This window comes from Synchiropus splendidus, chromosome 1, assembly GCF_027744825.2.
Source record: "Synchiropus splendidus isolate RoL2022-P1 chromosome 1, RoL_Sspl_1.0, whole genome shotgun sequence".
Taxonomy (NCBI): domain Eukaryota; kingdom Metazoa; phylum Chordata; class Actinopteri; order Syngnathiformes; family Callionymidae; genus Synchiropus; species Synchiropus splendidus.
Window position 1 is genome coordinate 71,482,692 of NC_071334.1, and position 24,745 is coordinate 71,507,436.

General features: G+C 57.5%; 4 protein-coding genes across 8 annotated transcripts in view; 3 read left to right on the plus strand and 1 right to left on the minus strand.

Annotated features, from left to right (window-relative positions):
- The first annotated feature begins 1 nt into the window (after position 1).
- On the plus strand, positions 2 to 1,941 carry LOC128768083 (claudin-7-like). Its single transcript, XM_053880675.1, has 5 exons — positions 2 to 393; positions 1,172 to 1,336; positions 1,396 to 1,477; positions 1,540 to 1,647; positions 1,788 to 1,941. The coding sequence occupies exons 1-5, from the start codon at positions 3 to 5 to the stop codon at positions 1,903 to 1,905; spliced, it is 864 nt and encodes a 287-aa protein (XP_053736650.1). The 5' UTR covers position 2; the 3' UTR covers positions 1,906 to 1,941.
- Positions 1,942 to 8,766: 6,825 nt separating this feature from the next.
- LOC128752532 (latent-transforming growth factor beta-binding protein 4-like) lies at positions 8,767 to 18,785 on the plus strand. Of its 4 annotated transcripts, none has more exons than XM_053854043.1 (26): positions 8,767 to 9,977; positions 10,082 to 10,134; positions 10,208 to 10,309; positions 10,367 to 10,466; positions 10,827 to 10,883; positions 10,976 to 11,098; positions 11,271 to 11,444; positions 11,507 to 11,608; positions 11,717 to 11,881; positions 11,959 to 12,231; positions 12,294 to 12,422; positions 12,489 to 12,602; positions 12,670 to 12,789; positions 15,009 to 15,128; positions 15,219 to 15,344; positions 15,400 to 15,534; positions 16,406 to 16,633; positions 16,687 to 16,758; positions 16,824 to 16,952; positions 17,034 to 17,174; positions 17,237 to 17,386; positions 17,454 to 17,540; positions 17,615 to 17,696; positions 17,804 to 17,988; positions 18,426 to 18,566; positions 18,633 to 18,785. In XM_053854043.1, the coding sequence occupies exons 1-26, from the start codon at positions 9,824 to 9,826 to the stop codon at positions 18,773 to 18,775; spliced, it is 3,405 nt and encodes a 1,134-aa protein (XP_053710018.1). In that variant the 5' UTR covers positions 8,767 to 9,823; the 3' UTR covers positions 18,776 to 18,785. The 4 variants fall into 4 exon arrangements, with proteins under 4 accessions (XP_053710018.1, XP_053709935.1, XP_053709843.1 ...); XM_053853960.1 differs by having other exon boundaries at positions 8,769 to 9,977; positions 12,291 to 12,422; positions 16,409 to 16,633; XM_053853868.1 differs by having other exon boundaries at positions 8,770 to 9,977; positions 12,291 to 12,422.
- Positions 16,295 to 24,745, minus strand: part of shkbp1 (SH3KBP1 binding protein 1) — a 12,109-nt gene continuing 3,658 nt past the window's right edge. For both annotated transcript variants that reach the window (XM_053854356.1, XM_053854260.1), the window contains 9 exons: positions 24,521 to 24,711; positions 24,337 to 24,452; positions 24,193 to 24,280; positions 24,002 to 24,118; positions 23,761 to 23,931; positions 23,546 to 23,698; positions 23,378 to 23,474; positions 23,131 to 23,315; positions 16,295 to 22,425 (listed from right to left, as the gene is read on the minus strand). In XM_053854356.1, coding sequence (XP_053710331.1) covers positions 21,836 to 22,425; positions 23,131 to 23,315; positions 23,378 to 23,474; positions 23,546 to 23,698; positions 23,761 to 23,931; positions 24,002 to 24,118; positions 24,193 to 24,280; positions 24,337 to 24,452; positions 24,521 to 24,711 — 1,708 coding nt within the window. In that variant the 3' untranslated portion in view covers positions 16,295 to 21,835. The remainder of the gene's footprint in view (positions 22,426 to 23,130; positions 23,316 to 23,377; positions 23,475 to 23,545; positions 23,699 to 23,760; positions 23,932 to 24,001; positions 24,119 to 24,192; positions 24,281 to 24,336; positions 24,453 to 24,520; positions 24,712 to 24,745) is intronic.
- LOC128753024 (tubulin alpha-1A chain-like) lies at positions 19,333 to 21,380 on the plus strand. Its single transcript, XM_053854847.1, has 3 exons — positions 19,333 to 19,714; positions 19,776 to 19,924; positions 19,982 to 21,380. The coding sequence occupies exons 1-3, from the start codon at positions 19,426 to 19,428 to the stop codon at positions 20,960 to 20,962; spliced, it is 1,419 nt and encodes a 472-aa protein (XP_053710822.1). The 5' UTR covers positions 19,333 to 19,425; the 3' UTR covers positions 20,963 to 21,380.

The window sequence follows — 24,745 nt, forward strand, 5'->3', positions numbered from 1 at the left end:
ACATGCTCGCTCGCTCGCTCTCTCTCTCGGTCAAGGTGCGTGTGCACGGCGGAGCAACGAACTCCCGGCAGGTCATCGACCCCGACACTGGTGCGGCGTTCCAGACGTGCGGAGCTGGTGGTTTGGTTGTGAGGCAGTTGGGAGCGAGGGATCTCCGGAGAGTGCGCTGGACAGCCATGGCTGCCCGCCTGCAGCTGCTGGGTCTGCTCCTGGGTCTGGTGTCCTGGTGTCTGCAGTCCAGCTGCACCTCCTCACACGCCTGGAAGGTGCGCAGCCAGGCCGAGTCGGTGAGCAGCAGCCAGTGGCAGCTGGAGGGTCTGTGGATGAGCTGCGCCGCCACCTCGCTGGGCGCGCTGCACTGCAGCCGCTTCAAGACCGTGCTGGGGCTGCCGGGTGAGTAGTGACGGTGAGACGAAGCTTCGCGCCGAGGCGTTCAGAGGACTTGGTTCGACTCATGAGTCGACTCTTCGAGAAGGTTCACATGCGGTCTGGCGCCACCTAGTGGAGAGTAAGCTTCTGCGCGCGTGAGCAGTGGCATCGTCTTCCACAATATCAGACATAGATGTTTGGGAGGACGCGGATGAGACGTACACACTCACACAGCAACATTCCATTTCAGTTATTTTCATTCCAAACCAGATGTTTTTTTCCAACTGTGTTTGGACTGAGGCCGTTTCTTCTCTGAGCCCGACACCTGTGAGCCATGACCTTGTTGGCAGAGGTCAGACGCAAGTGTTGCCGGAGCAGTTCCATGACTTGACAAGAGTCATCCATACACAGCTGCTCACAAAACCTGACAAGACGGCCAACCTCCGATGCCTTTCTTCAATCTGGAATTGAACTGCCCCATCCACTTCCTGAAGGGGTCACGTGCTGCGGCCAGTTGGAGGCTGCGACGAAGGCCAAAGGCAGCGAAACCAAATGTTGCCCTCCGGCTCTCTAAAAGGTGTCACGTCACAGAAGAAATCATGCAGGAACCTGGTGGCCCACTCAGCCAGACGCCAGCTCAACTCTTGCTGTACACCACTGGAAATACTTCCCCAATAGCCTCTCAACTCCAGCCACGCATCTTCAACAAAGCAGCAAACACCCAATATAGGTCTCTGTGAGTCCAACAGTGAATCCTCGCTCAGGCGTGCGTGTGCGTGTGTGTGTGCGTGCGTGTCTCCAGCCCAGCTGCAGGCCTGCCGGGCCCTGATGGTCCTCTCTCTGCTGCTGGGGTTCGGGGCCACCGTCCTGACGGTTCTCGGGCTGAAGTGCACCAAGATGGGCGGCGCCTCGGAGACACACAAGAGTCACATGGTGCTGGGCGGCGGCCTCACCTTCCTCCTCTCCGGTGAGTCGCGGGCCCGCAGCTGAGCTGGGGCCACTCTCACGCCCGCTGCTCCCCGGCAGGTTCCCTCACGCTCATCGCCGTCTCCTGGTACGCCGGCGCAGTCATCCACGACTTCTACAGCCCCGTGTTCGGCGGCGTGAGGTGAGGCAGAGCGGCGGCCGCCGAGTCCCTGCAGGGTGCTGACGGCGAGCACGTGTCCTCAGGTTCGAGCTGGGATCGGGCGTCTACCTGGGATGGGCGGCGTCGTGTCTCTCTCTGATGGGAGGGTCGCTTCTGTGCAGCAGCTGCAGGAGGAGCTCGCCACCCCCGCGGTGAGTGCCGCTCTGGGACGCCCTGGTGCGGCCATGGGGTCCAGAGGTCACCGACACCAGCCGCTCCGCTTGACTGATGTGACCTGCCGCCTCTGAGGCGCTGTGCCTCCCGCCAGGTCTGAACCCGAGTGTGCTTGCAGGTCTTGCAGCTACAGAGCAGCACGGCCTCCCGGCTGCAGCGCCACCCAGGGGCCGGGACAGAGCATCTACACCGCAGCGCCCCCCTCTGACTGCAGCTCAGCCAAAGCCTACGTGTGACAGCGTCCTGCCAATAAACGAAAGCTGTGAACCTCAGGTGTGTGTGTGTCTCAGGTCCAGCGGCTCAAAGACTCAGCGGCTTCACGCAAAAGCCGCTCACACTACCACTGATGAAGGAGCAGCATGAAGTCAAGTGAGAGAGCACTCTTGAGTAAAGTAAGCGGCACCAGGAGCAGGAGCAGCAGGCGGCCAGCTTGGTCGGCTGGAGGATTTGGACGCAGCTCTCATACTGGACCCACTGGATCACTGCATCGCTCACTGGACAAAGCATTACCAAGCAGCTTATTCAGTAGCAGATGAATTGGAGCAACAATAAAATGTCAGCTTGATGGGCGGGCAGAGGACCAGCAGGGGGCGTCCCAACCCTTCAAACTGAGATTTGGATTTCATGTGAAGACTTGGACTGAAGATTGTGCAGAGATGCAGAGACTGTAACCCAAACTTCTCTGCTGGTCATCCGCTGCACCCGCCGGCACTGTGTTTCTGAGGTGTGATGTGCAGGGTGGAGCGACGACAGGACGAGTGGCTGCGGTTCAGAAGCTGTGTGGGGGAGCTGTGACGTGACCTACCCCTACAAAACAATGGCACGTAATATTAAAGTGTAGTGTCTCCAATGTAGCAAGTGTTTTCTGTGACACTATTGCCAAAGATTTCTGCTGAGTCAGGAAAAAAGGTGTCGTCGGGTTTGGATTTCAAGGTTTTGTGTCCAGGGCAATTGGCTATAACAAGCCGCCCCTAGTTCGGAGCACACGACCTCCCTTTGCCTCTCTGGTAAAGGGAGGTCGTGTGGTCAACTCAGTCAGCCTCTTGTTGCAGACACGGTTCTAAAACTATCATAGATGTATCAACTTCATCTGATTATATTAGTGAGTCGTGTCGGCGCGTCACTGAGCGGGTTATTGAATTCGCCCGACCTGTTGAGAAACAGGTTCTTGACCTTACAATGCTACACCTTCTACCATACTTAGCTTCGTTTAGGGACACATGATTAGATCCTCAAGCCATTCCTTAAATGAAATATTACCTCAGCCTTCTGAACTACCACTTTATCATTGACCTAATAATTCAGGATGGAATAATGCTACCAGTCGAGACATTCACTACATGTGCACAGGGAAGGAAATCATCGAGCATTAACTCACCTATAACCCAGTTGATGGTAGTACAGGAGCCAGTCGATTTCAGTACTTAATTCGTACTCAGTTTTATTTCGTTTTTATATCAAAAGTATTTCTTAAAAAAATTGATAAAAAGGATAACAAAACAGTAAAATCAATCAAGAATAAAATTCAATACAAAAATGATAAAAGGATAATAAAAACAATAACGTCAATAAACTCAAGGGTATCGCCAAACGCTAGTGCACATCCATAAATGTCCAAAAATCATATCATCAAAATGCGTACAATAAAAAGGATTAAGTCAAAGATCATAAAAATATATTCAAAGTATATGCAATAAAAGAGATTAAGTCCAAAGAATTAATAATAAAAATCAACCAATCAATAATAAAAACCATAAGAGAACAACAAAAAGAGTTAAGTCAAATAGCCTAAGAGCAAGAGCAAGAGCACCGTCCCAAGTTAAGATACAAGACCTTACAGCAAACGGATGAAGCCAAAAGCGTGGAGCAAGAGCCAGAAGGGTCAGTTTATCCTCGACCTTTAGAGCAACATTGCTGATTTCAATAAACAATCCCCCACTGCGTCATTAATGGATGACGTGTTCTTGTCATCTTCAGTGGAAAGTTTTAATTTTCATCACGTCTTCTAGCTGTCGTCCTTAGTGGAAAGTTTTAACTTCATTAGAGACACCCCTCATGTCTTATGCAGATGTTTTAGATTCATTGAACATGCTGAGTGTTAGTTTCATTGTTTTGATAAATGTAACTTATCTTCTAAGTGAAGACCGCAATGATCTATTAATACAACGTACCTTCTAAGCGTTAACCATAATCGCAAGCTCAGCTTAAAACCTTGTCTGCTTACAAGTTCACCCTGAGTTCAGAGCATGTCCTGCTTGTAAGTTCCAAAGTGCAAAGCATACAGGTTCAATAAGTGCTCATAATAAGAGCAGGCCTTGGTTATAATATTTTCGATTTTCCAGTATATACAACAAAAGGTGTCTTCGCTGTAGCACTGGACGGCCCATATGGGGCGGGGCGGGGCTGGCCTTCTCTTCACCTCTGCGGCTGGTTCTGTGCGGGACAGCAGCAGATGGATTCCAGAGCCAAACACAGAGCTAATGCTCGCCCGGTTGCAGCTGAAATCTCTGTGAAACAAAGGGATCTTGAGTCTTAGCAGCAGTGATCTCCATTACAGCCTTCACGTCATGGAGGGCGGCTCAGGATTTGGGCCTAAAAAAAGGCTCCTCCTGCTGTCAGAACCCATCTTGTACTGCAGCCATTTAAGGCACCAAAGCCACTACGTCTTTCATGGGCGGTGGGAGGTCAGAGCCTCCGGACCTTTCGTGATGTCACTCAGAGGTCTTTGGAGATCCGGCACGAAACGCTGACTGGAGGTTATAAAGGCCCCCGGGAGGAGAGGAAGGCTGGCGCCATGAAGACTGAGACGGTGGGCCGCCTGCGAGAAGCCGCCCTCCTCCAGCGGTGGCCGAACCTTGGCATCACAAAGATGTCGGAACACTTCAGGCCGCACACCGTGGTGACCATCTTAGCTGCCTTAGTGTTGATGATCCTGTTCCTGATGTTCCTGTGAGGGGAGGAGGCAGAAGTGACACCAGAGCCCAGACAAGAGAACCATGGAGCTCCACTCGTGCGCCAAAGCTACCAGCGAGGACCCGGTCCCGGTGGAGGACAGCTTTGATGGTGGAGACTCGGGGGATCCAACATCACCGTGTGGAGATACCAGCGCAGCGTCCGACATGCCGTGAGGGTGGGACGCGCGCTCAGTGGTGACCCCCCCCAGGAAGGGAAGACTCCATCTCTCTTGGGATCCACAGCGCTCCGGACGCTTCAGTCAAGCTTCTCCTGCCGTCCGCTGCACTTCCAAAGCCCACCAGTGGGGGGCAGTAAAGGCCTGTGTGGGTCTTCACGCTACAATAAATGCAGTGTGGAGCGCTTCTGGTTCTTCACTTCTTGGTCCTGGTCCTGGTACTCTGTCCCACACTGTCCTGATCACACACACTCCTCTCATGCTGGAGCACAGTCAGGTGACCTCAGCCTCAGCCTCTCATGAGACAAAGCATGGTGAAGCAGTTTATTCAACAGCAGATACTTGATGAATATGATGGTAAGTAAAATATCATGATTCCCACAGACTGCACCACGTGCTGCGGTGCAGATCCAGGCAGCCACGACATGCAGCGGGACCTGTGGAGTCACGGAGCAGAGAAAGCAGCCGCCTGATCAGGTGACCAGGGCACGAAGCTCCTGGCCAGAAGCACCAGAGCAGACCTCAGATCAAAGGCTGGCTGTTTCCAAGGACCTCTGAGATCAAGCATGTGATGGTTTGTAGTTTCCTCAACCAGTGGCTGCTCCAGCACCTGACCATGGTTTATGATGGGAGAGTGCACCTCGCTCCAGGTGATCTTCGGCGCTGGTGCCGTCCTCCTGGTCAACGCCACTTCTCTGAATGACTTTCTCTGTTAGTACCGGCTTGGACCTGCAGAGGGCACTGTGGGGCTCATGTTGAAGGGGACGGTGTTTGCGCAAGTCTGAAGCTAGACATAAGAGTTACTGAAGGTCACTTCAGTTCTATGAACACGTGCGGAGCCCTCTGACGGGCTGACGTCGAAGTGCCTGTTCCCAGTGTCCGTGGAAGAAGCTGATCTTAAGGTCCCTGTTTAAGACAAGACTCGCCTGAGGTGCTTCATGTGCTCCTCGCCCCCTGTCACCGAGTGGAAGTGCTCCTGCGCTCAGCTGCGGGAGCAGGCCTGGCCCACCCGCGGCTCTTCTCCCCGTGTCATGCGGCTCTTCACCATCTACGTCGCTTGATATTCAAGGAGGATCACGGTCAAAAGTGTGAATTTGAAAAAGGCATGCACAAGAGACGTACGCTGGACGTGAACCATCAACCTTGTGACACGCAGGGAGGAGCTTTAACCGCTATACTGACGCTCAGTCACGTGACCTGCTGTTCAGGTTGAGCCTTACGACCTGACATATTTGTAGGACGTGGCTCTTTTCAGCAACAAAGTAAAACAATGTGGCTCGTAGCCTCTGACTGCTTGGCCACTGCTGCACTAGACTCTAAACGTGACTGGACTTGAGACTAGACTGGACTGGACTTGACTTGACTAGACAAGACTCTAGATTGGACAACACTGGACTTGACTAGACTCGAGACTAGTGACTTAGGACTTGACAAGACACGAGACGCGACTGGACTTGACTCTAGACTGGACTGGACTTGACAAGACTCTAGAGCAGGGGTGGCCAACTCGTGGCTCCCGAGCCACATGCGGCTCTCTTCCCAGTTTCATGCGGCTCTTCACCAAACTTTGTCCTTCCCTCAACTAAACGTATGGCATGTGTTTCACCTGTTATTCATTGTCCTGACATATTTGTAGGATGTGGCTCTTACAGTAAAACGGCGTGGCTCCTCGCCCCTGACTGGCTGGAGGAAGCTGCGCGACCTCACGTCTGGTCTTCACCTCCGTGGAGGAGCACCTCTTCCCTCCTTCTAGGATCGAGTCTTGTCCCAGACGGATTATTCTCTTGTCGTATGTGTCAAACGGTCCGTCCTGGAACGAAGTACAGAGTCACACCAAGGCGACGGTTCGGCTCCGTGAGTCTGGAACATCCACACAAGCGCGCTCCTGTGTCGGGTCCCTTGATTGACATCCAGCCTCCTATATACCGCTATAAGAGGCAGAAAACAGCATTGTTACCTGACGTGACTCGGGCGAGTCTTGAACAGAGAGAGTTTAACTCTGTAACGGCCTGGAGCTGGTGTAGAGCTGGACTGTTGCTGCGGCTATTGAGTCGTGCAAATGAACACGTGAGATCCGGATTGTCGTGCTGGTTGGAGTTGGTTTTTCCTCTTCTGGAAGCAAAGGACTGGTTGCTTTCCAAATCCTGACTCGTGTGTCGTGACTAGACCGACGTCGTCCAACACCTTCCATGAGTCCTGGGAGCAGGCACTTGGGACTCACGTGCACACACACACACACACACATATCCACCGACACCCGTCTCACAGTGCCCTCTACAGGCCCAAGCTGGTACCACTCGATCACCCCGGATCACTACGGTCCAACATCACCGCATAAATGAAGCACACGAGAAGAAAGAAGCATGTAAAACATGACAATCAAATCAAAACGTCACCATCACCACCAGACAATGTGGCGAGGCCAACAAACGGCAGGACCACGGACCGTTCAGGAACAGGAGCTGGGACGTGTTTTCGTCTATGTGGCCGACGAGTGGAGGCCAGGAGCTCACCACGGTCATGTGTGAGGCCTGTGAGTGAGGGGGTCGAAGGTCACGCACGTGCATCCTCAGGCTGAAGCAGAGGCGCGGGTCAGCGCTACGCCAGGACCAGCCTCGGCTTCAGAGCAAGGTCACCAGAGGTCAGCAAAACCAGAACTGTCCTTCACCGAAATAAAAACCAAAGTTCTTCATAAAAGCTTGCTGAAACTGCAGCGTCTGTTCACAACGCTGAAACTAGGAAGTCCAGTTCTGGTGACACTGTCGGAGGTGATGCAGAAGCTATGGACCTGGGCTGGTGTCACCACTCGTGGTGCCTGACGCTGACCTGCTGCTGGGTGAGTTTTCATGCTGTTCTGTGACCTGTTTCCATCTTCAGTCTTCAATGGCCCATATTGAAGGGAAAAAGCAGAAGTGACTGAAACTGACACCAAGACTCAACTGAAACGGATCATTGTTCAAAACCTCAAACTCAAAGCTCCGCAGGTGTCAGCCAGTCACGACGCCTTGTTCCACAGACTGAGGAGGAGAACGGACGATTCCGTGACAAACATGGTGTTTAGTGGGAATAAATGCTCTGGCTCATTGAAACGTCATCACTCCGCGGCAGGTGGGACACACGTGGTCCCTGCTCCGTTTCTCTGTGCGCTGCACTGCTCTGGCTGCCAGATGACTCGGGACACCCAAAGAGGCCACACGGGTGGATTCCTTTTACAAGGAAAGCCATCGCTACACTAACATCTGCAGCAGACACGCAGCGCTCTGAGTCTCTGGACTTGAAGTGGCGCGCTGGAAGTTCTGGAACCGGATGTGAGTAAAACGCATACGCAAGTTCTCTTACAATAAGATCCAAACAGCGATCTAACGTCGCTCAATACATCAATGATATAGTTTGCCATATTGCCGCCTCTTTCTGGACACATGGGAAACAAACAGCCTGGCAACAGAAGAAGCCAGTGTCAGCAGCTGCAGTGTTTCACCAGTGAACAGGGATTTTCTACAGGACTTTCAGCACGAGTGAGCTTTGGCCCGGGTTCCTGTGGTGGTGTGAACCAAGGCTGCCGTGGCCAGAGAGAGGTTGGAAGACACTGCCATAAAAGACTTGCATTTGGAGAGTGACTCTTGTGGTTCGAGTCTGTGGTGCTGCCCGTGAGAACACTGCAACAGAATTACCTTCAGTATTGGTCAGAAAGTCAATCGTTCCGCGTTTCAGAGTCGTGTTTGGCTCCAGAGGTCAAGGGTCAGCAGCAGTTGGGTCACGAGTGTCTCACCAGCAACACAGTTGACATCAACAATCTTTATTGGTGCTCAGCTAGGCCCTCACCAACACCGGGCTCAGACCAAGAAGTGGGAAAACCGGAGTACCCGGAGTAAACCAGCGGACATGGGAAGTCCGTTTGAGGTCTGGCAGCCAGGGGGCGCTCCAGTGCGGAGGCGTGGGAGTGTGGGAGGGGGCCGCCAGTCGCGGAGCGGCGGGAGAGTCGGGAGAGCAGGTCCTTCCCCCAAATTAGGGCGGTTCCACCAGCAGGTGGCACCGCCGCGCCTGCGTAACAATAGCCAATAGAATGGTCTGATATTGCTGGAGAAGTCGCCGCCACGAGCCGACGCTCGCGACGGAGGGGGGTTGACTGTGGAGCGCGCGCCCCACCACTCGGGCCTGTCGGGCGCTGCGCTGGCTTCAGAGCGTCTGGGCGAGCTCAGCGGAGATGTGGGGCCGAGGCCCCGGGATGTGCTCCGTCCTCTCCTGCGCCACAGCTCCTCGCTGGCTCCGCCCACCAGACTCAGGGCGAGGGGGCGGCCGCGGGAGGCCGGGCCCGCTCTACTCTCAGTGCATCACAGACCGCCGACGGACGGTCAGTGAGATTGGATCCGGGTCTCGTCCCGGATGTCCTACAGGACCAGCTCCCATGGCCGGCCGGCCCTGCCCGTCTGTGGCACCAGCTCCAGCACGGAGGCGTCGACGCGGCTTCAGCGCGCGCTGCTGTTTATAGCCTCCAGCTGCCTTTGGTCCTTTGATCTGTGATGTCAGCGCCGGACATCAGAGGGCGACGCTGAGCCAGTGAGAGGCAGGTCTCCCGCGTGCGTGCAACAATGGAAGGGTGATGTGAGTCGACTGGAATGTTCTGACGGAGGAGGAGACGCCAGAAACTGGACACGTCAACACACACACAGGTCTGTCTCTCTGGCCTTGTGGGGACCTCTCCTGCCTCCAGGCTGAAGACCCTTCCGAGTTCTGGTCCCCACAAGTACAACTCATGCACCCATCACACACACAGCCACAGCCGTGAGTGGCTCCGGCGCCTCCTGCTGGTCTCAGCATGGCTGAAAGGAAACGCCCCCACATCAGTTCCAGCTGCTGCCAGGAGTTGCATCATCGCTCTGACATGCTCCCCCTCCCCCCACCGCTCCGGACGCTGGTCTCCAGTCTTTGTCGGGCGACAGACTCTTTGCAGCTTGGACTGGACTTGTGTGTAGTGACTCTCCAGCACTCTGAGGATGAGGAGCCGCCGAGGGTGAAGCCAGAAGATGCAGCCTCTGCTGTCCAGAGGCCTGGCCGTGGCCCTGCTGCTCTGCGCCTGCCTGCCGGGAGCAGAGGGCCAGGATCCGGGGCCCCGCCTCACGCTCTCGCCGGCCTGCACCAGCAGCTGCAGCTCCAGAGCCACGGGGGCCGGGGATGTGTGTGAGTGTGTGACGCGAGCGTCACAGCAACCACGTCATGTGGGTGTCTCTCCTCTCTTGATGTGTGTGTGTGTGTGTGTGTGTGTGTGTGTGTGTGTGTGGCAGCCCGCTCTGTGGAGGTCCCAGAACAGCGCCCTCCTGTGGCCAAGCTCCAGCAGGTGCTGAGTGTGTTGTTTCAGTTGTTCAGTGCACTGTGTCAGCGAGGTCCGACCTGAGACGCTCTCTTCTCAGTCGGGCTCTTCAAGGCTCCAGGCCCAGGTGGTGAGACAGGAGCGGGTCCCCAGAGAACACTCGGCCTTCGGGTTCTGCTTCAGGGAGGTGAAGGACGGACAGGTGAGTGTGTGAGTGTGTGCGTGTGTGGCAGACGCTCAGTGTGTGTCCGGTGTCTAGTGTGCGTCGCCTCTCCTGGGACTGAGGACTCAAGAGATGTGCTGTCGGGGGATCGGCCGAGCGTGGGGGACGTCTGACTGTGTCCTCTGCCCCCAGTCAGGTCCTGCACTCGCACACTCATGGACACACACACACACACACAGTCACACACTCACACGCACACGCACACACACACACACACACACACACACTGACTCACACACACACACAGACTCACACACACACACACACTCACACACACTGACTCACACACACACACAGACTCACACACACACACTCACACAAACACACACACTCACACACACACACACACTCACACACACACACAGACTCACACACACACACTCACACAAACACACACACTCACACACACACACACACTCACACACACACACACACAGACTCACACACACACACTCACACACACATACACTCACAGACCATGACTCTGACTCCTCAGGTCAGAACAGCAGCTGCCCTTCTGGCTTCCACCAGGTCAACGGAAGCGCGTGTGTGGGTGAGTGTGTGTGTGTGTGTGCGTGGCGCTGTTGTGCACTTCCGCCGCAGCCTTGTGCTCATGTGTGCGTTTGTGTCTCTGCGTGTGGCAAGACGTGAACGAGTGCGTGAAGCCCGGCCTCTGTGAGAACGGCCTGTGTGTCAACACCAGGGGAAGCTACAGCTGCGTCTGCAGGCCCGGCTTCATTCTCGACGCTTCGCACGGACTCTGCATATGTACGTGCAGCACACACTCAGGTTCACACTCCCGTCCTTGTGGGGACCTCTCCCCCTAAACACATTGGGTCAGGATTAGAACAAATAAAAAGCGCTAGAAAAGTCTTCCTCACCCGATTGTTGGACCTTCAGACGGTCCTCACAAAGATCCCGCCGTGTTGTGGTTCGGCAGCTCGAAGCGTGATCTCGGAGGAGAAGGGCCAGTGTTACCGGGTGCTGTCTCCGGATCTGGGGCGCCTCTGCTCCTTGCCCATCCTCAGGAACATCACCAGGCAGATCTGCTGCTGCAGCCGAGTGGGCAAAGCCTGGGGCCCCACCTGCCAGCGCTGCCCGTCCTTCGGCTCAGGTGAGACTTCTCGCCGCTGCGCCACCTTCCGTCTCACTCCCGCCACCGCCGTCTCACTGCAGAGGCCTTCAAGCAAAGCTGCCCTGCCGGGCCCGGGTACCAATACTCCACTCTGCAGTTCAGGTCCGGTCCCCTGAGGGAGCACCTCTCACCAGCGACTGCAGGTGCAGCTCCAGGCCTCGCTCCTGGCACCTGTGGTGGCGCAGTCTGATGAAGTCACCACAGGACGATCACATGGTCAAGGCCAGATTCAGCCCCTCGTCCGCTTGCAGGTTCCGTATTTCCCCGGGGCTTCGGGTGGGCTGCCCCGCCAGAGGTTGGCTCCACTGCTAGGTCAAAGGTCAGCCCCTCTGTGGACCCCCCTGTCGCCACCAGCAGAACCAACGGCCAGCAGAAGCAACGTGTGCTGCACAGCCCCCCAGAGTGGAGACGGCAAGGTACCAGACCCACACACGTCCCAGTGGAGAGGGAGTTGCCCAGGTGCTGGACACGCTGAAATATTCCACTTCCACAGACCCGCAACAGTCTCCAGGAGCAAGACTGGCCCCCCGGAGTAGACCGGCTCCGAGCTTGGACCCTCAGAAGAGACCGGACCCTCAGACGAGACTGGCTCCGAGCCTGGCCCCCCGGAGTAGACCGGCTCCGAGCTTGGACCCTCAGAAGAGACCGGACCCTCAGACGAGACTGGCTCCGAGCCTGGCCCCTCACAAGAGACCGGCTCCGACCCCAATCCCCCGGAGTGGCTCGGGCCCTGAGCGGCTGCCCACAGTGACCCCCAGAGTTGAAGGTAAGTAAGAGCTCCTCGCGGTGGAGCGCCACTGTGACCACAGGGCTTGGTGCGTGCAGCAGGGCCCAGTGTGTGTGAGGACAGACCCGGCCTGTGTGGACCGGGTCGCTGTGTGGAGCGACCGCGCGGAGGACACACCTGTGTGTGTGACCAAGGATACGAGCCCAACTTGCACATGACCTTCTGTCACGGTGAGCTCATGCACACACACACACACACGTCAGCGGAGGCGCTAACCGCCCGCCACGTGTCCCCAGACAGGGACGAGTGTCTCCAGAACCCATGTGGCCACGCCCACTGCACCAACACGCCAGGCAGTTTCAGGTGCATTTGCCGCCATGGTTACCGGGTCCACAATGCAAGCTGCGCAGGTACGGCGCCGCGGATGGCGATTGGCTCTGAGGAAGCGTCGAGGTCACGGCTGATCCCATGTTTCAGACATCGACGAGTGTCTGGATCAGCTGCGGTGTCCTGGTCAGGAGTGTTTGAACAGTCCAGGTTCCTATCGCTGCGTCTCCTGTCAGAGGGGCTTCCACCTGAGCGGCCGCCGCTGCACAGGTACACACGCACACACACGCCCCACGGCCTGATCTACTGCGGAGGAGCAGTCTAACACTGTCACCTGGAGCAGCGTGAGCCGTCCACCTGCCGTCGGCTGTGGGGACTGCTGCAGTAGTTTAGAAATAGAAATAGAAATAGTAAAAATCATTTACAGCTTGCATGATTTACATCGAGAAACGGAACATGTGTGACATGCAATTGATGGATTGAACACAACAAGTCGACTGAGTCTAGTCAGTGAAGTCACGTGACAGCACTGAGGTGTGCGCTGGCCGTCAAAGAACTTGAAGCAACTTTGACAAACATGGCTCCTTTCTCAGACGGATGGATGAGGCTCCTGAACCCGTCTGTGGTGAGAGTGACTTTTGTCTTCTGTGAGCGAGCGCTCCTCATGGAACAGTGAGCTCCAGTGAAGAAGGAACAGCTTTCTTCTCCACTGACTCCACACTTCATCTCCTCAGCTGACTAGCGTCTCCTCTCTGTGGTCTGAAACCCGACCGTCCTCTCTCCTCTGCGTGACTCCGCCCCCCAACATTTGAAGAGAAAGCAGCTCCTCAACATCAGCCAGCTCCAATAGTTCCCTTCAGATGGCAGCTCTTCCAGTTGCTCTTCCTTCCACACTGTGGATGTAGCGCCGTCACTGGGCGCACGCTGCAGCGGAGGACAGGAAGGAAACACGCGGTGGAACAGTGAGCGCTTCATCTCACTGCTCTGATGTCACCAGGCTCCATGTCTGGACGGCCAGAAGCTCCAGAGTCTGGATATTGCAGTGATTTATATTCAGGATGAGTTTTTGTTGTGCCGTGTAGATGTGCTGAGGCCACACGCACACTGGGAGGGACCGTTGTTTAGCAGTGGACTTCAGCGTCTGGTGACGGCCGAGTCAGGCGCCTGTGTGGCAGAGGTGTTTCGATGGAGTACCGTAATTTCCGGACTATAAGCCGCTACTTTTTTCTCGCGGTCTGAACCCTGCGGCTAATATATGGATTTTTACAGGGATATTCCAGTCAATCGGCCACCAATTATGAAAGGCTGAACTCGTGATCTGTGAATGCCGACCACTGCCTGTCATTGCCGGTCACAAAATCCCGTCACATGTGACAGCAGCCGCTCTGATGAGGCACCGCCCGCGGTTTGTGATGCGTCCGCTCCTCCCTGCCGACTCGCCACTCGCTTGGCAACGGCGTGTCTAATGCGGAAGCTTTTTTCAGTCTGTCATGTCAAGTTTGCATCCTGCAGCACATGCACGTTAAGAGGCGTCAACGCCACGAATTCAATACGATATTTCAAACACCAGCACTTGACGGAGCACAGAGAGTTTTCTGGTGCTCATGAAAGTGAAACTGCAGGAACCAGCAGTCACTCGCGGACACTCGCCGGTCTGAGCGTGACGTTCAGAACGCGAAGCATATTGCCCGAGAAATAATCATTAATTTCACCGCACCAGATGAGCAGCCTTTCTCAGGTGTCGTTTTAAGACGGAATCAACCGGGACCGAATCCGCTGCAGTCTTGCGTGTGTCAGATGCAGCGTTCGCAGTCCAGCACCTGAATCTGAAACGTTTGCAACCGTCCAGAGTGAGAACTTTCATGAAAGAGGTTGAAGACAGCTGCTTCAGCTGAGTGCTCTCCCTGTCCCTCGGAGCATCCCGAGTGTTTACAGTCTAATGAGCATGCTCTTTGCTGGCAAAAATATTGAGCTTCATCACATCAAACCGATGACATCACGTTTGCGTTTTATTTACCTTTAAAGCGCTCAAATTGCGCTGTTTTCGCCGGCGTGCCCGCAGCTCTGCTAACAGAGACGATCTACTGGAGGGTGAAAACAGTGCTTTCTGAACACTTTAAATGTAAATAAGATGTGAGGAGCTCATTCATCCATTTTCCTTCTGAGATTTGGTGGGTGCGGCTAATATTACGGTGCGCTCTGTAGTCTGGAAAATACGGTAAAGCGTCTCCCCTGGCTGCGCCAGGACATGATTGCTACAATGCTAATGCTAACCTGCTACAATGTTCGTTCGTTTGGGTCTTAGATTCAACATGTGTTTGAGGATCATCACCCTTTCCCCAGCCTCTCCCCCTGACCTGCCCTGAACCAGGACCCTGGAGCAGACTGAGACCCAGTTGCTCTCAGGTCCTAACCTTCTGATAGAGACTCCAGCAAAAGGGCCCCAGGAGGATGGATATGCTCCAACACACACCTGCGTCTCTCTGCAGATGTCGATGAATGTGAGGACGTTGGCTCGTGTCCGGGTGGCGAGTGTGTGAACACGCCGGGATCTTACCGGTGCCTGGACTGTGGTCCCGGCTACCAGCGCGTCAGCGGCGTGTGCGCAGGTACGCCACACACACACGGACCCACGCAGGTGAGCTGGTGACTAGTGTGTGTGTGTGTGTGTGTGTGTGTGTGTGTGTGTGCATCACCAGACATCGACGAGTGTCTGCTCAGCCAGCGCTGCTTTCCCAGCGGTGAGTGTGTGAATGTGGCGGGTTCATACAGGTGCGTATGCGCCGACGGCTTCACGGCCAGCGCCGACAGCAGCGCCTGCCTCGGTGAGTGAACCCGCCTGCGTTCGGGCAGGTTGAGTCCTAACTGTCTCCGTCACAGACGTGGACGAGTGTGCGCCGTCAGTGGGCGGGGCCACGTGTCCCTCCGGCGCGTGTGTCAACACCCTCGGCTCGTACCGCTGCATCACTTCCTGTCCACCGGGATCCAGGCGCTCCTCCAGTGGAGAGTGCACAGGCAAGTCCCAAACACCAGGCTGTAGGCCAAGTGACTCCCAGGACACCGACCTGAATGATGAAACGGGGAAACAAAAGACAGGAAAAGAGAACACCACTTCATAACAACTGTTACAGGAGCTCTGAAGTGCAGCTCGTCATCGTAACACATTGACAAGTAGTCAATATCCAGGAGGCAGGTCCCAGCCAGTGGTGTAGATGTGCAGGCTGTAGCCCAGGATTCCCCCTCCGCGTCACGTCCAGAGCGAGTGTCCGAGCCCCTGGCCAGACACGTGCGGCGTGACAGCTCTTCACGAGCTCATGAGCACGACAGTCATGCGCCGCCTGTTGGGACTCTGTTGTAGGTACCAAATGTGTCCTACCTGCCAGAGGGAAGTGAAATAAAGGATGTCGAGGCGCTTTCTACCACATGCGCAGCATTTATTCCCACTAAACACCGTGTTTGTCACTGAATCGTCCGTTCTCCTCCTCAGTCTGTGGAGCAAGGCGTCGTGACTGGCTGACACCTGCGGAGCTTTGTTTTTACGACTGAACTACCTTCAGATGGACATCATTATCTGCTGTGGAGACTGTTGTGATTTCTGGTGCGACATCAAAGAGAAACAAAGCTCCGCAGGTGTCAGCCAGTCACGACGCCTTGTTCCACAGACTGAGGAGGAGAACAGACGATTCAGTGACAAACATGCTGTTTAGTGGGAATAATTGCTGCGCATGTGGTAGAAATGGCCTCGACATCCTTTATTTCACTTCCCTCTGGCTCATTGAAACGTTAAAGAGAGAGATGGTATCTGCTGGCTGTGACGCCATCACTGGGCGGGACACACGTGGTCCCTGCAGCGCCTCTCAACCTTCCTGCTCTCTCTGGTCTTCAGCAGCAGCAGCAGCAGCCGGTCTGGAGCCCCGCCCCTCAACCACGCCCCCCAGCGAGCCCCTCCCCTCCCCGGGCCCAGGGGAGGGGAGGGAATGCTACTACAACCTGGCAGAGCGAGGAACCTGCAACCTTCTGGCCACCAACACCACCCAGCAGGAGTGTTGCTGCACGGTGGGGCAGGGCTGGGGGCTGGGCTGCCAGTACCAGGCCTGCCCCCCCCCTCGCTCAGGTGAGTCCTGCCACACCTCCTCAGGGGAAGTGCCACTTACCCTGCACCTCCAGCTCCCTTCCAGGCTCTGTGTCCCAGTGGGCGGGGCTACGTGACCAGCTCCTCGGACGCCTTCAGCTACACAGGTCTGCCTTGCTGGTGCTCCCCGCGGTGGATGGCGTCGACGGCAACGTGTGCGTTTGTCGTGTAGACGTGGACGAGTGCAAACGTTTCCAGCCGGAGGTGTGTAAGAGCGGCATGTGCGTCAACAACATCCCGGGCTACAAGTGCTACTGCTCCAGCGGCTACGTCTACGACAGCACGCTGCTGGAGTGCATCGGTACGTCGCGCCGCGGCCCCCGCGCACGCACGCACGCACGCCACAGGAGTCCAACCTCGGCATGTCCTTGTGTGGCGTCAGATCACGACGAGTGCGAGGAGGAGGCCTGCGTCGGCGGCACCTGCGTGAACACGGTGGGCTCCTACTACTGCAGCTGCCCGCCGCCGCTGACGCTGGACGACACGCAGCGCGCCTGCCTCAACGCCTCCCACCTGAGCGCAGGTGAGAGTCTCAGACCTGGACTCCACCCACGTGTGCCTTGACTTCCTGGATGTGACCGGCAGACGAGGGCGTGTCGCTGTGCTGGCAGCACGTCACCGACCTGGTGTGTCAGAGTCCTCTGCTGAGTGGCCAGGTCTCCTTCGCCGACTGCTGCTGTCTGTACGGCGCCGGCTGGGGGATGGAGTGCGCGCTGTGCCCGGCGGCCGACTCTGGTAGCAGGAAGCCGCGGGCTCCGTGAGTGCGAGGTCACAAAAGCCAAGCCTTTCCTTCTCGCCGCAGACGAGTTCGCCGCCCTCTGCAGCCCGCGCCTCTTTCCCTCACCACCGGAACCGTTGGCCCGACCGGATGCCAGTCCCGGAGCAAGACGTGCGGGCCTTCACCTGAACGGTCGTCACACCGTCCCGCCTCCCTCTCACGTCACCACATCTTCTCTCCACCAGGGGGCGCCAGGTTGCGAGGCCGGGCCTTTGGCGGGCGTTGGTCTGACGACGGGTTTTCAGGTCTCCCGAGAGCAGACTTCAGGTCAACACTTTCCTCTGTCATGGTGTCATGACCCGATCAGACAGACCTCGGGACCGGTGAACCTGCGTGACTTGTCCCGTGCGGGAATCGCTCTGTCTCTCCAACAGGTCTTACCCCGACGGAGACCTTGGCGCCGGCCCTCCAAGGCCGCCCTCCTTCTACCTGCCTGCGGACCCTGGAGCAGAGCGGCCCTTCGCAGCTCTCCCTCCTCCACTGCTAAGTGAGGACGACGCTGAGGTCCGGTCGCCCTTCTACGACGGCAGAGCCGGAGCGCAGAGGCGGGCTCACCACAGTGAGTCAGACGTCCGTGATCCGGTGTGTGATGGGCCGTGTGGGCGTGTCAGCGGTCCCTCCCCTCAGATGAGTCCGTCACTCGTCTTCCTTCCTAAACGGCTCATCTAAGGCCAAGCAACAGCCTGCTGTCAGCAGCAGGACAAAGGTGGATGGAAGCGCAGCATTCCACACAGTGGGACGGCTCCCACAGGCCGAGATCCTCCCCTGGAGCCTGGTCCAACCACGCTCTCCTTCACGTCTTCATGCCGAGACTGCTGCTCTCAGGCTTCAAAACAGAACCCACACATGTCACTTCCAGGGCTCTGCACCTGTTGTACCATCTTCTCATCTTAACTCTACACACAGAGTCAGTCCCGCAGGTTCTGACCCATTAGAGCCCCTTCAGGTCACACGAGTGCCGCTGGTCCAACGATGACAGAGCTCCTCCCACCTCAGGACAGCAGGAGGCGTCGGCGGGCGGCGACTGCGGGATCCTCTTCGGCTGTGAGAACGGAAGATGCGTCCGCGTTGCTGAGGGTTACACCTGTGACTGTGACTTCGGTTACCAGCTGGACTTGACCTTCATGACATGCACAGGTGACGTGACCTCGGGTCTGGCGGATGCAGACGCCTAACGCTGACCGCCGCCTCTGTCTGTGGCAGACGTCAACGAGTGCGAGGACGTCGCCGGCGTGGACTTTCCCTGCGTCAACGCTCGCTGCGTCAACACGGAGGGCTCGTTCCGCTGCGTGTGCAGGAGGGGATACGTGATGTCACACAGACCCAACCACTGCGTGGCGGCGTAGAGGAGACGCCGGGGCCAACACCTCGCCACCATCGGCTCCTTCCTGACAGGACCGGGAGGCACCAGGGCGTCGAGGGTCTCCATCCACTTAGAGATCAGCGAGACTCAACATTTTCCTGGACCGAGGTTCCTCCCCAGGCTGGGCGTTGACCTCTGACCTTTGGGCTCATGAGGCTCTCGCAGAGCAAACTACTGAACTCCCATCATTGTATCTTTGTAAGCTCACCGTTGACTCGTCCTCACCACTTTGTAACCGTGGGAAGTACCTTTCAATAAAGTCACTGCACAGGTTGTGGGACCCAACCCAGGTTCTCTGTGTGCTCGTGGTGGGACGCCGCGGCCAGGTGCTGCCGGCCCGAGGGGACGTCCTGACCCGGACCCGGCACGGTGCAGACTCGGGCTGCGACTGCGCGGCGCCGAGCCGTCAGACTCTGTGACAAAGGGACCGGCGTCTTTGTTTGCTCACAGCTCTGTGTGGCGCAGTCTTTGCTTTGTCGCCGCCTCCTTACCAAAGGATTTGTGGCTCCGCCCCAAAAAAGATTATAAATGAAAGTATGGCACCTGCCAGGAGTCAAACAAACCACCGTTGTGATCAGAAAAAGAAGAAAGAGAAAAGTAGAGTAGAGGAGGAAAAAACAGACACAGGTCAACATGGTGAGGCCCCGGCAGCTCTCCGTCGCTCCCCTGCGCCGACCTTCACCCGCGTCCTTGTCTCCGCAGCGTGAGTGTATCTCCATCCACATTGGCCAGGCAGGGTCTCAGATAGGAAACGCCTGCTGGGAGCTCTTCTGCCTGGAACACGGGATTCAGCCCGACGGCTTGATGCCCAGCGACAAGACCATCGCCGGGGAGGACTCCTTCAACACCTTCTTCAGCGAGACCGGCGCCGGCAAGCACGTGCCCAGAGCCATCTTCCTGGACCTGGAGCCCACCGTCATCGGTAAGCAAGGCCTCACTGGGTGGGACGTTGCAGCAGAAACGGCAGCCGCTTTGCTTGGCAGACGAAGTTCGCACCGGAACGTACCGGCAGCTCTTCCATCCCGAGCAGCTGATCACGGGGAAGGAGGACGCCTCCAACAACTACGCCAGAGGCCACTACACCATCGGCAAGGAGGTCATCGACCTTGTGCTGAACAGGACTCGCAAGCTGGTGAGCCTGAGCCTTTCCCCGTCCCGGGACGTGCAGTGACCGGCTGTGCTCCTCCAGGCGGACCAGTGCACCGGGCTCCAGGGCTTCCTCATCTTCCACTCGTTCGGTGGCGGCACTGGCTCCGGCTTCACCTCGCTGCTGATGGAGCGCCTCTCTGTGGAGTATGGTAAGAAGAGCAAGCTGGAGTTTGCCGTGTACCCGGCCCCCCAGGTGTCCACCGCCGTGGTGGAGCCCTACAACTCCATCCTGACCACCCACACCACCCTGGAGCACTCGGAATGCGCCTTCATGGCCGACAACGAAGCCATCTACGACATCTGCCGGAGAAATCTGGACATCGAGCGGCCGACGTACAGCAACCTCAACCGGCTGATCGGTCAAATCGTCTCGTCCATCACCGCCTCGCTGCGCTTTGACGGCGCTCTCAACGTGGACTTGACAGAATTCCAGACCAACTTGGTTCCCTACCCTCGAATCCACTTCCCTCTGGCCACGTACGCGCCGGTGATCTCGGCAGAGAAGGCCTATCACGAGCAACTGTCAGTCGCCGACATCACCAACGCCTGCTTCGAGCCGGCCAACCAGATGGTGAAATGTGACCCTCGTCACGGTAAGTACATGGCGTGCTGCATGCTGTACCGCGGCGACGTGGTGCCCAAGGACGTCAACTCTGCCATCGCAAACATCAAAACCAAACGCACCATCCAGTTTGTGGACTGGTGTCCCACGGGCTTCAAGGTGGGGGTCAACTACCAGCCCCCGACCGTGGTTCCGGGAGGCGACCTGGCCAAGGTGCAGCGGGCCGTCTGCATGCTGAGCAACACCACCGCCATCGCCGAGGCCTGGGCCCGACTGGACCACAAGTTCGACCTCATGTACGCCAAGAGGGCCTTCGTCCACTGGTACGTGGGGGAGGGGATGGAAGAGGGAGAGTTCACCGAGGCGCGCGAGGACATGGCCGCTCTGGAGAAGGACTACGAGGAGGTGGGAACCGACAGCGTTGGGGACGAGGGCGAAGACGAGGGAGAGGAATACTGACGAGGACCCACCGGGGGGTCTGAACGCGACTCGTGTTCCGGGGACTCTCGACGCGAGACACAGGCGTGCGGGGACAGAGGAGCGTAACCTGAGCACCAAAGCCCTGCGACAGAAAAGCATGCGCTCAAACCAACCACCCGATCCACGACTTCTCGTGTGACGAGTCAATTCACGACCAGAAGAATGAGCAACAGGACTCCAGGGTAGCCACAGTGTCACGGGCTCTGAAGACAGACTCCTCACCGTCGCTCCATGGGGGTCGGAGGAAGCCAGTGCCACAAACAAGGCTGCCGTCCAGTCAGACACAAGTGGTACGTTGCCTCTGGATGAGAAACGAGTGCCTGCCTCTGGACGGATGATGCTGACAGTCGCCAAGGTTTCTGTCGTCGGACTGTGGCGAGCTGCCAGAGGTCACTTTTGTTCTTTCAATAAAAACCTTTGGTCCTGATCCACTGTTTCTGTGTGGTGGCGCTGACAGCGGTGACACAGGACAGTAGAGGCCACCGCCGAGTTCAGAGAGCAGGACGTGTGGTGAAGCTCCGAGTCAAAGGCTTGAATTGAAGTGTTCGGACCCAGAGTCACAAAGATCCCACACGGGACGTGGCGAGAGGTGTGGAGACCCCAGCAACATGACTGCAGGGTGGCGTGGTCAGGGCAGGGTGAGTTTCTCCCTCTGTCACACGCACACACGCAACGGTCACCTCAAAAGCTTCCTTTATTTTGACATCACTCAAGTCTCCAACAGTTAAAAACATCTTGGGGCGATGCCACACACCTGAGGGACTTTGGCACTCCACGGCTCCTCCTCCTGGTGCCACCCTTGGGACCTGAGCCATCAGGGTTCTACTGCAGGCACTTGGTCACAGACAGCCATCAGAAGCTGGTCTCGTTCATGTGGGGTTTGGGGCTGGAGGCGGGGGTGGGGGTGTCTGGACCCTCCGCGACTGCTGGAGCACAAGGGGGCGTGTAGGGCGGAGACGGAGTGGCAGGCAGGCTGGGGCTGGACGGGGGCGGCTGCCCAGCGCCCCCTGGTGGTGAGAGAGACGTGGCCAGTGTCATGGAGGGGTGGGTTCTTCGGCCAAACTGAGGCTCCAGCTGGTGACACGTGCCGCTCCTGGCCCCATCTCCTCCGGGCCCCGCTGACCCCTGACCTTTAGCAAGCTCCTCCCAGTGCCTCACCAGCCGCGCACCGGGGTGGGCACAGACCGGGCCGGCGGGTGAGGTCGGATCGGCAAAATCCCCGGCAGGTTTGGAAGGAGTGTGACGGGGTAGACTGCCACAGAGCGACGAAGCCGAGGAAGCAAAGCCAGTGGGAGCCCACGAGGTGCAGCGCTCAGACCGGAGGGAGTCCATGAGCAGGCTGCAGGTGGAGGCCCGCGGGGTGTTGTCCGGGGTCCTGGTCAGGGTCACGTCGCAGTGGTCCAAAAGCTCCAGAAGCTCCTCCTCTGTGGGCCCACCGAGAGCTGCCAGAGCCACAAGCACTGGTGTGAGAAAGAGCCGCGCCACCCTCCAGCTCCAGCGGGGTTCAGCGCTCCAAGAGTAAGCCTGCTCCCTCCCGCCGACTCCTGCCACTGTGTTTCTGCACTCACATCACCTTCTTTGCTCTCAAGATAATCCCGCCACGCTGGTGCTCAACCTGTCTGCCGCTACGTCCTGCTGAGGAAAGGTGGCGCCCAGGTTTAGAGACGGCCTCCAGCTCGAAGCCTGTACAGTCGTGGCAGAGCTCACGGTGCTGAGGAAGCTGGAGCCAGGAGGGTCACATGACCTGCTGCCCTTCCTCTTGTTCCTTGTGATAAACACGTGGAACTCAGAGAGACTCGCGGGCAGATCAGCCTGAGCCAAAACAAGTGGCTATCTTCATTGGCCCTCCCGAGGTCGCTCAGCTCTCCTGGAAGTTTGGCAGACAAGCCGCTCCGCCTCCCTGCCCATCACTGACTCTTGTCTTCTTTGGCCCCCGCTGTGCCTGCCTCCCCCCTCCCACATGTGCAGTCCTGTGTCTTCCATGTGCCGGTGTGCTGAGGTGTTTTGTCCGACACTCACCGGAGCCTAGTTACCGTGGTCACTACTTCTGTCCTCCCTCTTGTCATGTCTTGTCGGACGGGAGTTCCGTGTCGTTTCAGTGTATTAAAGGCTCATTCATTCATTCCAAATGCTGCGTGCGCGCTCACCTCTGATGTCCACCTTCCCTGAGATCTCCATGGCGGTGGTCAGGTCCCACATCTGGATGCTCCCGTTGCCATGGCCACTGAAGAGATAGCGGCGCTGTCGAGAGCCGATGCGGCTGGAACCTTCACATTCGTGGACGGTGAAGGCGGTGATGGAGGCGCCGTCCACCGAGCGCACTTCACACACCCTGGGGACCCAAGCACCGACGGTCACGTGCCGAGCAGCAGCAGCAGCAGGCGACAGACTCACCGCTTCCCGTTGGACGAGAGTCGGACGTAGAGGCGGTCGGTGTCGGGCACCACTCTCTGGATGAAGACCTGCTGGTCGTCCCTCTCGCCGTACGGCCCTGACACAAGCAGGCACACGCCGCGTCAGGCGCCCCCCTGACTCCGCCGCCTCCCGGCCCGAGTCACCTACCCATCTCAGTCCCGGCGCTGCAGCCCAGTCCATCCACGTCCTCCAAACTCAGCACCTTGAAGGAGGTGAGCGGCGTGGAGCCCGGCTGGGTGGAGATCATCCCGCGGAAGCGCGTGACGGTCCAGGTCCGAACGTGGTTGTTGTCCGTGCACACTGGCGGAAGCAGCCACGGACTCAGACGCCGGACACTTGGGCACAGACGCCCCAGGACTCACCTGAGATCAGGTGCTTCTCCGACAGCATGATCTTAGTGACGGGGCTCCGATGCACGGAGAAGGTCTGGAAGAGCTGCGGCCCCGAACCCAGCGTCTCCGGGTGCTGCACGATGACCCGAACGGTCCCAGAACTGGTTCCATACGCGATCTCGACCCAGTTCCCGCTGTCGCCTGTGGACGAGAGCACGGGGTGAGTCCGGCAGCGGCCGTGCTGCGGGGCGAGAGGCGGGTGAGAGGCTACTGATTTTTGGGGTCAGGTAGACGCTGAGCGCAGTGATGGCATCTTCACTGGGGTCTCTGTAGAGCTCCGTCACCAGCAGGTCATTGTCCTTCATCCTCAGCGGGAACTTCTGCACGTCTGTCCACATCATCAGCATCAGCGTCGTCATCATCATCATCATCATCAGCGCCCAGCGTGGGGCGGTGCCTCACCTATGTAGCAGATGGAGCCGTTGCTGCAGCCCAGGATGAGGAGAGAGCCTGCCGTGTCGTAGCTGCTGATGGGAACCACGTCTTGGTTCTGAAGCACATGACAGATGAGCACGTCGTCCTGAACCGGACCCTGACTCCACCCACCTGCCAGTGTTTGGTCACAGCGTTCCACACGCCCACTTTGCCCGTGTGACTGGTGGCGATCAGCTGGTTACCCACGAAGAAGAGCGCCTCCACTGGGACGTTGAGACTGAAGACTCCTGCCGGCAGAGGCTCGGGCTTGGACCTGGACTCCATGGCCACGAGGGCAGCTTCTGGCTCCACTCACCGATTTCATTGCCGTTGCCGTCGGAGCAGACGGACCACAGGATGATCTCCGTCACACAGGACACCGCCACCATCTTGTCGTTCTCACCGAGCGAGCCCCCCATGACTTTGGCGTTGAGCGCCACCCTGTCGATCATCCAGTCCAGCCGAGGCGAGGTGAAGACCTGCTGCCATCCGGAGGACTCCTTCACCCTGGGAGGGCGACACGCCTCAGCACACCACAGCG